This window comes from Rhodamnia argentea, chromosome 2, assembly GCF_020921035.1.
Source record: "Rhodamnia argentea isolate NSW1041297 chromosome 2, ASM2092103v1, whole genome shotgun sequence".
Taxonomy (NCBI): Eukaryota; Viridiplantae; Streptophyta; class Magnoliopsida; order Myrtales; family Myrtaceae; genus Rhodamnia; species Rhodamnia argentea.
Window position 1 is genome coordinate 17,272,365 of NC_063151.1, and position 12,310 is coordinate 17,284,674.

General features: G+C 40.5%; 1 protein-coding gene across 1 annotated transcript; it reads right to left on the reverse strand.

Annotated features, from left to right (window-relative positions):
- Positions 1–413: 413 nt before the first annotated feature.
- On the reverse strand, positions 414–3,093 carry LOC115726838 (cytochrome P450 CYP82D47-like). Its single transcript, XM_030656902.2, has 2 exons — positions 2,077–3,093; positions 414–929 (listed from the first exon to the last, which is right to left on the reverse strand). The coding sequence occupies exons 1-2, from the start codon at positions 3,088–3,090 to the stop codon at positions 414–416; spliced, it is 1,530 nt and encodes a 509-aa protein (XP_030512762.2). The 5' UTR covers positions 3,091–3,093.
- Positions 3,094–12,310: the final 9,217 nt, after the last annotated feature.

Genomic DNA, 12,310 nt, shown 5'->3' on the forward strand with positions numbered 1-12,310 from the left:
GCAATTGAATGTCTAGACTCTAAATGTGCAAAAATTGCAAATAAAAAGACTCAATTGGTATTTTTTATGCAAATTCAACCTTAGGCGTTGTGAAGGAACACCTAAAATTGAACTCAATTTTTGATTTTTATTGAGGTCAATATTAAAAGGGAATTAAAATAAAAATATTGAACATTTTTGTGTATTTTTGTGACCTCGTGAGGTATTTTTTTTTATGAATTTTCTAATATTTTTCTATTTTTCGAAAATATTAAAAAAATGTGAAAAATATGAAAAATTATTTTTTGTTCCAAATTGGTTCCTTAGGCTTGGCCAAGGCTTCCAATGTTGATTTTTTAATTTTTTGATTTTTTGTGAATTTTTAGGAATTTTTAGAAAATAAAACTAAAAGAAAATTGATTAAAAATCGGGTGTCAACACGGCTCACCTGCCAATGTTGCAATGTCGAACTCGTGCAGAAGGGCGGCAAGGGACAGCGACATTAGTTGCATGGCTAAATTGACTCCGGGACACATTCTCCGTCCACTTCCAAATGGTATCGGCTCGAAATTCTGACCTCGCATGTCGAAATCTTTGTGGGTGGTCAAGAATCTCTCCAACCGGAATTCCGGAGGGTCACGATGGATCTTCCAAAAGTTAAAGAGTAGACGAGTGTCCTTTGGGACGTGATAGCCATCCACGGTGCAGTCTTCCATGGACTCGTGCGGGACGCCAAGTGGGCCTGCCGGGTATAAACGCGGGGTTTCCTTGATGATGGCTTGGATGTAGACCAAATTCTTGAGGTCCGATTCATTTACTAGCTTTCCTCTGCCGATTTGTGTGTCTAGTTCATGTTGGGCCTTCTTCAGGACTTCACGATGGTTGAGTAACAAAGATAAGGCCCATGTTAGAGAGACCGAGGTAGTGTCAGAGCCGGCTAAGACGAGTGCCTACAGAGTGAAGGATTATCGGCGGCTACGACACCAATCTTGATTTGGGGCCAGCAACACAAACCGACCGAACCGAAAACTACCTACACTGGAGTGAACCGATTGATTCGATCTGATTCTCAATTTCATAAAATTAGAATCAATGATTTTTTTATCTAATTCCTTATTCTAGGGGAAAACCGAATCGCCTGGATTGGATTGTTTATTTTTTAATTATATATTTTTTTAATTTCTTTAATAAAAACCTAATAATCCATCAATTTTTTTATTTCTTAAATACAAACCTAATTTTAATTGATATATTAAACTTAAAATCCATATTGCTCACCCTTACTAATAATTCATCGGACCGATTGGTCCGGTCCAATCCGGCCAGCTCCCAAAAACTAGAAACCAATCCTTCTAGCCCGATTCTTGGCTCCTGGGTAAGATTGGACCTAACCGAAAACCGATCACCCCTAATCTTGATGCCTTGGTTGTATTAGAAAATCCAAGCAAAAACTCAAATAAATTGGTGGAGGAAAATCATGTATATAAAAAGCATATAAAATCCATGTCAAGTAATGTGGAATATTTCGATTAAGAGTTATGAGACAAAATTCAATTTAGAAGGATATCGGGAGGTGCTTATTATTATTATTATTATTATTATTATTATTATTATTATTATTATTATTATTTGTCAAAGCGAGGTGCTTATTTGGAAGCAACTTTTTTTATATATTTCCTGTCAAAATGCAAAATATTATTCAAATTCCAAAATATCATATGTGGATTTACATGTCGACTTATATTTTGCGAAAGTATTTGGTGTTTCGGTTTGTGAGGTGATGTAGTCTCTGTAAATTTTCTACTATTGTATCCAAACATCCCTTTAATTGCTTATAGAGTCCGTGTAAAAAATTCTTATGTATGTCATGCGATCATCTAAAGGAGAAAAGGTTGGTTTTTCACAACTAGGAAAGAGCTTCAGAAAACACATGTCATGCCATATTCGGGGACTATCTATACAAACCAAATCTAAGATAGATGTTTAGACATGTTATGTACACAAAAATCTAGATGTTGAAATTCGAAAAATAGAATCTACCATATCAAATGCTTTTATAATTAAACTGGATTAATGAATATGCTAAAACAATCTTACCATGCATGTTGCTTTAACGAAAGTATCGGCGTCGTAAGCAGGAAGCTCTGCGGCAGCATCTGCACTGGACAGCAGCACGTCCATGAAATCCTGGTCACTGTCCTTGTCATTACCACGTCTCTTGTTAGTGTTCCTTCTGCTTTTGTGCTCGTTTAGCCATCCTTGAACCACACGGTCCAGCTCTTGGCCCGTCTTCCTTATCTTCTTCTCGTAACCGTCCAAATCCAACCACCTCAAAATCGGGAACGCATTGGACACTACCAACCTCCCCGCCAAATCGAAGAAGTCCCTCAAAGCCTCTCGACCCTTCTCGTCTCGTTCGTCCTCATATCGTTTCCCAACTATCATCCTAAAAATCACATTTAGAGTTATGTCGCCAAACCATTGCTTCATGTCGACCAACACCTTCTTTGGTGCGCCATCGTAGTTTTCCACATATCGCTTATACAAGTGGTTTACCGATGCCTGGACCTCCGACTCCCGGACATGCTTGAGCAATTCCAGACGGTGGTTGGAGAGGAGCTCCAGCATGACGATCTTCCGCACATGGTGCCAATAAGGGCCACAGGGAGCAAGGCCAAACATGGCATCATCGTAGGCCATGACCTCGGAGCTAATAGACTTGGGTCGACTCGTGAAGGCTCTATCGTTTACGGTAAGACACTGCTTGGCTATCTGCCAATTACTAACTATCAATGCTCGATGAACACCTATTTTGACTGTAAAGATCGGCCCATACTTGTCAGCCATGTTTGCTAGGACTATATGAGGCGGCGTGGGGCCTCCTAAGAGATGGAGATGGCCCATCAAAGGCCACGCGCTGCCGGCTTCTGGCAAGGAGGCTTCTCCATGGCTGTTGATACTTGCTCTGTTGTTTTTGGCTGTTATCAGTAGCAAAGCAAGGCGATAGAGAAAGATTGCGAGGGCAAAGATCATGCCAGCGAGGGCCGTGGTCGGAAATGAGAAAGAGGACTCCATAGTTGTGATTCTTGTGAATGAGGAGAAGGTTTTCATAGAGACATGTGCGCCGATAGGATTAGAGCTTGGGATTTTGACAGATAAAGTTTTTATTAAATTTTTGTCTCGAATTTAAATTATTTATGGATACATATTAATTTGTTAAATTGATTTGTGAAAAAAAAATTCTTTTAACGGATCAAGAGCGCGTGCACGGACAACTACTTCTGCAGATTATCATAGTGTCACTACACGACGAAAAAAGGGGTACATAATATTTTATGTATACTAGCGGGGGCAGAAAAGTCTTTGCACGTGAAAGAGACAAAAATAAGGGTTTTTGTCTTGTTTCCTTTTCCGTCCAGAAGCCACGTGAACACACAGGAAAGGAACGAAATTGAGGATTCCACTTTCGTTTAGGCCTGCAGCTGAAGAGAAGACCTTTCTTTTCTGCGTAGACAGCCGTGCCGCAGAAGGGAAAAAAAAAAAACAACAGTCGCACGGGAAGCTCTCGGGGGTTCATCCGTGTCTTTGATCGGCCGTACGTACAGCTTCGGACAGAGTAAGACTTTGTGATGAGTGAGTTTATTACATCCAATCGAGTTGTTCATTTATAAATACTTTGAGTTTGGATTTAATCTAGGTATGAAAAATACGAATGTATTGAGCGATTATAACTCAAATTCTCTGATTATAATAGATTATCATTGCTGACTCTCCTCGTAAATATAAGTATCGATATTCAAATCAAATCACATAATTTCTAGTGTCCTTTATCGTTTGTCATTATTTTTCTGAACTTTTTGCATTGATTTAATTTATAAGATCCTGTTATTCCGCGTTAATATGCGTTAATATTACAACAGATTCGTCTGCATTGATTTGAAGACATATGCAGATAGGTCATATGGAAGAAAAATTGAGACATTTGTATGTTTCCATGAGCCTATGAAATTCCAAGTCCCAACAAAATTGTTCGGGGATAATAATATTTTACTACGGATCTTGCTTTTCTAGATATTCATAGGCAATATCGTTTGTTGCTCCATACCGGGACAGGGGCAGTCGATTGTGCTACTTAGAAAGTCAACATGGAATGTTACGAGTGCGTTCATACGTTGTGTGTATCAGATCCGTGTTTTTCTTTTGACACTCCTACAAAGCTGATGTATAAAATATTCGGTGATATCGTTTATATATTACTATATATCAAACTTAATATATCTAGCATTGCTCCTTCTAGCGGAAACCGAGATGAGGAGACATGAAACGTAATTGTTATATCATGTGACAGTGACTCGTGATATAACAAGTCAATCAAAAGTAAGAGCATAAAAATATGAGCCGAGTACGGTGAAATTTTTAGGACCGGGTAAAGATAATTGATAGGTTCGTTGCTTCATAGCTATTGTTAAATATGTCTCGAGTTTAAAATTGTTGTTGGCACCACAAGACAAAAGAGAGTAAATGAAAAGTGCAAGAGCCTTCATCAGAGAGTAATGGTAGATCAAGATTTTCAAAAAGAAGAGAGTGACCCACACGTTATTCTTTCTTTTTCTCCTTCTTCATGTTGTCGGTCAAAAAGAAGAAAAAGGTAGGGATTGCTTTCCCCCTTTGCTCTTGAACCTGCAGAAGCCGTATAGAAGGAAAGAAGGGTTTCTTGTATATAATAATGAGCACCCAAAAGAAGAGAGGGAGGTGTGCTGCACAAAAGGGCTTCTCATCGCACAAAGAAGAAGTTGCACAGAAGGCACTAAGAGAAGAGGATTACTTTTCTTCTGCGGACGAAGAAGCCGCACAAGCGCGAGGAGCTTCTGAGTGTAGTAGATTTGTGCGTGAGTTTGTTATATCCAAGTAAGTTGTTTATTTGTAAACACTGTGGGTTTGGGTATAATCTAGGTGCGGGAAACACGAGTGTATTGAGCGATTGTAATTCCGATTCTCCGATTATAGTGGATTGTTCTTGCTGGCTCTCCCGTGGATGTAGGTGCTGATATTCGGACCGAACCACGTAATTCCTGGTGTCATTTATCGTTCCTCGTTATTTCTCGTGGCTTTTCGCATTGACTTATTTGCAAGATCTAGGTTAGCTTCCGCGTTATATTACAACAGCTATCGCGTTGCATAACTGTTAGTAAAAGGATTTGTCGTCCTCCATTTTGAGGGTAACAAGACTTGGTACACCGATCAAGCTACCCAAATTTACCAAAATAAAAACCATAATACATATAAAAAGCTCTCTCTCTCTCTCTCTCTCTCTCTCTCTCTCTCTCTCTCTCTCTCTCTCTCTCTCTCTCTCAAAGGTACAACCTCCCCTTGTCGTGCTCTATCCTCGATTATTGGCCCATGGGTACGACCTCGTTGTCTCCCGTCGTATCTTCCACCTAGCTTGTCTCTTTTCGTCTCTATTTAGATAACCAAAAAAATAACCACATGGTGACAGAGACAATCGTGCCCGTAGCTCCTTGGCCGCCTCCAATGATCCCAAATCCGAAGTCACTAAGGTGTGAACGGAGAGAGAGAGAAAGAGAGAGGGAAGAATGGTGATGGATAAGCCGGTCAAATGGGTGGATCGGATTGGATTTAGGTTGAGTAAAAAATGATTTGATCCAATTGACTTATTTACATTGCAATACAAATTTAGTAAGTCATACTCGCCCCGACCTGTACTCAACTCATAGCCGATCGGACCCATTTATCTAACTTATGAAAACTCAAAAGCCACCTAGTTAACATACTTTAAGCTCTTCATGTATATATATTATTTGAACAAAGATGACACTTCGACTATAAGATGCTGAAGAATTGGCTTTCAACATTGCATGTAATTTTAAATTTTTGAATTGATTCACAATGAAGAATAAATGAAAGTTAGTATTTAGTAGTGAATTTGTAAAATTACAGCAATAAATTAAATGAAATGTAAGATATTGAAGAAGATATGCTGGCCAAGGATTGAACAACAAGAACCTAGATCAAAGTATTACATAACATGACACTGCCAAATCCAATCAATGAAAGATATATCCCAATAACTAAAAAATGACAAGATTTCTAAACATAAAATAATGGGGAAAAGAAGCCGTCTTGTTATTTTTAGTAAGCGTGAAGTCAGACCCATCTTGAGGGCTTACCAAGACTTATCAATACTTGGAACAGTGCTAGGAATCCATTATTTTCTCATAGATGGTCAAAATTGAATTTGCATAAACTGTGAACCCATTTAACATTTTATATCATTCACTACTCATTTATTGAACAAAACTAATACATATAGTACTCAATCCATCAAATATGGATTAAGTAGTGAGTATAGACTCACTTTGACAAGTCTAAAGACGGAGGAGAGCGCGTGGTTGGTGGGTTTAGAAGGACAAGTATGATTGGCATATGCCTATGTAGACATCCACTCAGAGAGGATTGTCTTTTCCTTTACGAGTCCCGAGTGTATTTATGCATTCAGTGAAAGTTGAATGCTCACATGATGTGAATGCCTACAAGAACACCGAAGGATGAGAACTTAGTCAGTCTTCGAGTGCTTCGAATCGATAAATCCAAGCATTTATAAAGTGTTATCGAGTCTGTTTCTATACCATGCATTGCAATCAATCAAGTGACGATCCACAGAGTTAGCAAAAGCGTCAAAACCGCCTGTAAGGACACAAGAAAATGATTGTATTTAGAGAGAAGGCACCTGTCTAAGCGAGAAACAAAAGGTGCGAGAACTCTTAGTAAACAATTAAAGGTTGTGTTCATCTTTTGGACGAGTGCATCTTGGGTGTTGTGTAACGTGTGACAACACTATTCGAAGGCCCAATAAATGATTATTCTATTAGGGGAGTGCTGTAGTTAAAGTCAGGAGTATGCATGACAGCAGGATCTACACTTGTAACAAGGGAAAATTGTGTAAAAGTCATTAATTATATTGCATTTTCGCCAATTCAATTCTAAACCTTTTAAATTTACCAATTTAATTCTAAAATTTTTCACATTTTTTCAATTGATTTCTATATGTTGAAAATCACCGATGTGGACGTCTTCCATCTTACACGGCACAACCGGCACCGACATGGATAATTTTTAATAATATTTTAATATTTTTCGAATATTTTTTATTTTTTATTTCTTATTATTATTTTTTTGCTCTATTTTTCTTTTCTCAACGGTGGCCCTCACAGGCCTTTGGATGAGGGTTGTGACACCCTCGCCGGCTGCTAGCAAGGGCCACGACGCCTCAACTAGCGCGGGGCGAGGGCAAGGCTAATCTAGGCAGGCCGCCTCACTTGCAACTAAGATGGCCTAGCTCAAATTTGGGCAATGGCTGCGACCGTCGCCCACAGTTGGCAAGGCCATCATCGCCCTCGCCCACGACCGGCAAGGGCCAAGCAACTCGCCCAAGCGGCCAACAAGCAACCCTCACCTGCCATTGAGAAAAGGCAAGGAAAACAAAGGAAAAAAAGAGAAAAAAATTAATAAAAACTATTTTAAAATTATCTACTTTGGCTACAACCATGACATGTAGACGTTCACGTTAGCGATTTCTAGGCAATAGGACTTGATTGACAAAAGGTGAAAATGTTTACGATTGAATTGGAAAACTTAAAATGTTTAGAATTGAATTGGCAATGGTACAATAAGTTTAAAACTTTCTCCGATAATTTCTCCGTCGAACATGGTTGTATTTGCACTCTTGGCTGAACTAGTAGAGTTCGACTTAATTGGGCTGTTAAAACTAGAAAAGAGAAGTAGGCACGTCTAAATCAAAAGGTAAGATCATATGGCAGAGCAAACCATTGGGCAGCAATTGTATCATTCTTTCGGCCTAAAGGCTTGCTTACCATTCCACCATCTTGGAGTTTTGGGTTGCAAACGGAAGGCGATGCGATGTTTTCGGCGAAGGATATGTTGGGAAAAGAAAAAGCTCAAAGTGACTGCTTATTAGTTTCGTCGTGCTCTAACTTCTGGTTTTTAGTAAAATTGCTACTATTAAATGATGAATTTTTCCTCCTTAATTTAAGCCATTCTAATTCCTGTTCTTCAATCATATTATTACTATTAAAGTAGAAATCATCCCAGATTGTCTTTACTAGCTTTGCGTACCTCAAAGCATTTGCCATTCCAAGAACTTATCATCCTAAATATTCAGCTAAAACATGCTCAACTCATAATTAATTGAATCCTAATCATCAAACATCTCTCATATGCCAATCTATTGGCTTACTAACATCAAAATTGAGCCTAGGTGTCGTCAACATGATTCATCCAACATAGATCCAAATCTTAAGCATGCAATTAATTGACTTCGCTTAATTTAACTAATCTAAGCAACTATAGCATAATTCCTATAACGCTGCAATCCCCGGTAGACAACAACCCTACCAATTCGCCTCGGATCATAAAGGACGACATCCTAGACACGTCATCGACCCATTATTTTTATCTTTTTATTAAACACATGCGAAACGTGCTGCTTCCCCGGAAAATAATTAAATAATAGTAAGGATAGCACAAGAGGCAGTCAAACTAATCAACATCAGCAAAAAAATTACTTTTATTTATTTATGTCATTAATCCTGGGAAGGCGACAACTACAAGTCCAACCTTAAGGCTGCTTCCTATGACCACAAAAAATACCAGGTCGGGGTTAATGCTACTCCTAAAATTACTCCAATAGATCCACATCCACAGCCTTGCTTTCTATTGCTAAGGTCCCGAAAATAGTTAACAATAATGGGTTAGATATAAAAACTTCGTGAGTCAACGCCTAAGTCCGAGTAGGGCATTGATTCACTCATGGCAACCTAAACATGTAAACAACTATCGGTAACAGATCAATAGCGTGCGGCCTACGCAACGCTCTAGCTCTCATGGGTGCGAGCACGGTCCAACAATAATCATCAATCACATGCAGCTTACCACGCTTTGGTTCACACATATACAATATTCAAAGCGACTCAACAATCACACAAACCAAGGCATACAACCAAAACACTCATCACAGCTATCATCCATAAGGTACCACACGTGTTTTAATTATTAACAGCTACTCGGCTCCAGCACACTAGACAGTTGGTACTCTTCCGGCATGAACCAGCCCGGTGACATGGATTGTCGTGCATCCGATAAGTCGTGTGATTCCGAACTTCCGCTGGCAAGAACATATCGGACGTCATCCCCAAGACACCCCCAAGGTGATGTTCTCATTCCCAAGACACCCCCGAGTTCTTGTTCTCGTCCCTAGGGCACCCTCGGGTGACTTAACCATCATGTGACCACGCAAGCATGCCAACCAATCAAGCCGGTTTATGTGTTTGCATTTAGTCCAATGCACATGCGGTCATGCTCAATACTCGGCTAAAGACCATTTTCATGCTTAAAAGTCAATCCACACATGGTTACATGAATACACATATTATCCATCACACCTTACATCCGAAACAGGGTGATTAATTAACATATATATATATATATATATATATATATATATACACATACACACACATACCCAATGCACACAACGATCAACCAACAATCACCCAATAGTCACTCGGTAATAATAATTAATTATCTTGATCACGGTTAATTAGCCCGATTGTAATTAATTAATCTGATAACGATTAATTAAGCTCATTTTAATTAATCGATCCAACAATCTACTGTCCACTTGACTCCGACTAATTAACCCACTCACGATCAGTCATACACGGTTTACCATCAACTAACCACAGACCATTTCATCTAACCAAGGTCCACTTAAACTAACTGTGGTCATTTAGCCTAACCAGGATTACTAACCTAACTCTACCACAGTTAACTAATTAATCTGTAATTAACGTTAATTAAATTAATTCTAAGTGTAATTAATGATCTAATCAGAGATTATGGTTAACTTACAAACTAATCGACGTTCGGTGACGACTCGGGCTCGTCGACGATGACTATGACAATGCACGAGTGCGGACGGCTCACGGCGACTACGAGGTTCGGTTTGGTTCGGGTCGAGTAGGGCCAACTCGGGGGTTTCGGGCCCGAGTTGGGTTCATGGGCGAAGGATCTCGAACTAGGGTTTCTCGTTGGCTGGCGGAGGGGAAGATCCGATCGGCGGCCTACGGTGGCGGCAACGCACTCGGGTGCGTGGGTCGTGGATGCGCAAGGCGCGATCGCGAGGTCAAGGAGCGGCGGCAACCTGATAGCCGGAGCAGGTAGAGGCGGCGTCGAGGCGGGGGGTCACGGCTACCGTTCGTGGGTCTCAAGACAGGGGGTTCTTGGTGGGTTGAGGGGGACGCACAACGGGCTCGGGTCTGCCGGCGTCGGAGGCTCGGGACAGCAAGTCGGTAGGGAGCGCAAAGGGCCGGGTCGAGCTTGGCTCACGGCGACATCGAAGGCGACGAGGCGGAGGATGGCGAATTACGACCGGGTGGCTAGAAGTAATGGCGCGAGGCGCGGTTATAGGTAGCTCGGGTGGGGTCGCGACGAGCTCGACCTCCGCCTAGTGAGTTGGCGATGCGGCGAGGGTAGATGGCGGTGAAGCGAGGTGGTGAGGACGGTGGTGGTTGGGTGTGGTGGTGGTGCGAGTCGACGTCGGGGTGGGGGGGTGGAGAACCGAAAAAGAAAAAAGGAGAAGAAGCATAACCAAGAAAGAAGAAGAAGATGAATAGAGGAGGAGGGGTCTTTTGCGGGTCAACAGGAGAGAGAGAGAGAGAGAGAGAGAGAGAGAACGTGGGGAGGGGGAAGATGACGTGGGCGATAACGCTATAGGGAGGGCGGCTAATTGGGAGGATTCAGATCCCCCAACATTGGGGATCCATGTTAGGGGTAACATAACTCCCCATCGGGATGTCCATTCCCCATTGGACGGTCAACAATCAATTGCGTCAATAAAAAAAAATTCCCCCCCAAATTTTTCGGCTCTCAAAATTTGAATGGACTGATTGTTGAGTGTCGGATGAGAAATGAACGGCCCGATGAGGAGTTATGTCACCCCTAACATGGATCCCCATATATTAGGGGATCCATTCCCGATTGGGGAAAAGGGGAAGGTCCTACTTGTCAACTCGAATTTAAAATTTTTTTCTTATGTGAATAAAACCTAAAGGCAAAATGGAAATTTAACAAATGAGTATCGGTTAGTTATTTGGCTCAACCGAGCGAGGGAAAAATTGGGATTTCCACATTTAGGGTTCGATCACGACTAGGTTTAAGCGGGAAGGATCTCGACATTACGACTCGACGAATTGATTATACTAGCTTAACTTTCACTAACCGACATCTCATAACAATTCAATTATTGTCTCATAAATTCTCAAAAATCCAAATTTATTTTTCAAGTTGGAATTCATGATTTAAATTTATTGAATCCAGTTTTCTTACGGACGTCGAAATTTCGGGACATCACAATTCCATCGCATCCTGGTCTCTTTTGATCATAGTACGAAGTAGAACTTCAATTCAATTTATTTCATTGGATTATCATGTGGAATTGGCTAACTACAATGTAAGAAATCTTGCCTTGATTGAACTTACCTTTGCTTAATACGACTATCAATGAAAAAAGATGGCTGATTGATGGAATTCCGACCACCACAAACTCGAGAACTCACTAGGGAGCTAGGTCAAGAATAGACTGGCGAAGCAAGGCCAACGATTGGCTGGAATTGAGCGTGAAGTGGCCGGTGTGGAGTATCGACATGTATGCCGGTAGTGTGTGTGTGTGTGTATATATATATATATCCGACCACCACAAAACTCAAGAAGTCACTAATGAGCTAGGTCAAGAATCGACCGGCGAAGCGAGGCCGGCGATCGGCTACAATTGGCCGTGAAGTAGCCGGTGTGCGGAATATTTATATATATATATATATATATATATATATATAAATTATAGCTTGATATTGCTTGCTTAATGGCCAAGGATGCCTCTCATTGACTGCATTTGGGTCACAAAAATTGATGACTTAGCATCATGGATGGCCAAGATCAAATGATAAATGAATGAATTGAATTGCATCTTCACATAGATATATGACTAGGCAAAGGGCATTTTGGTAATTCATCTAAGTGGCTATTTGGTAGTTTATTTTATATCAAAGGGGGTGAACATCGACTTTGGTTTTGTGCTTGTCGGACGATCTTGAATTGGCCAGAAACCAACTAGGTCAATTTTTCGATCAAATTAGGTTGACCTAGAACCCCTAATTACCTAATTTTTATGCCAATTTTTCTAATTTGTTCAGTTAGGCCAAATTAAAGAATGTCCTAATGTATTGGTTCAAATTGA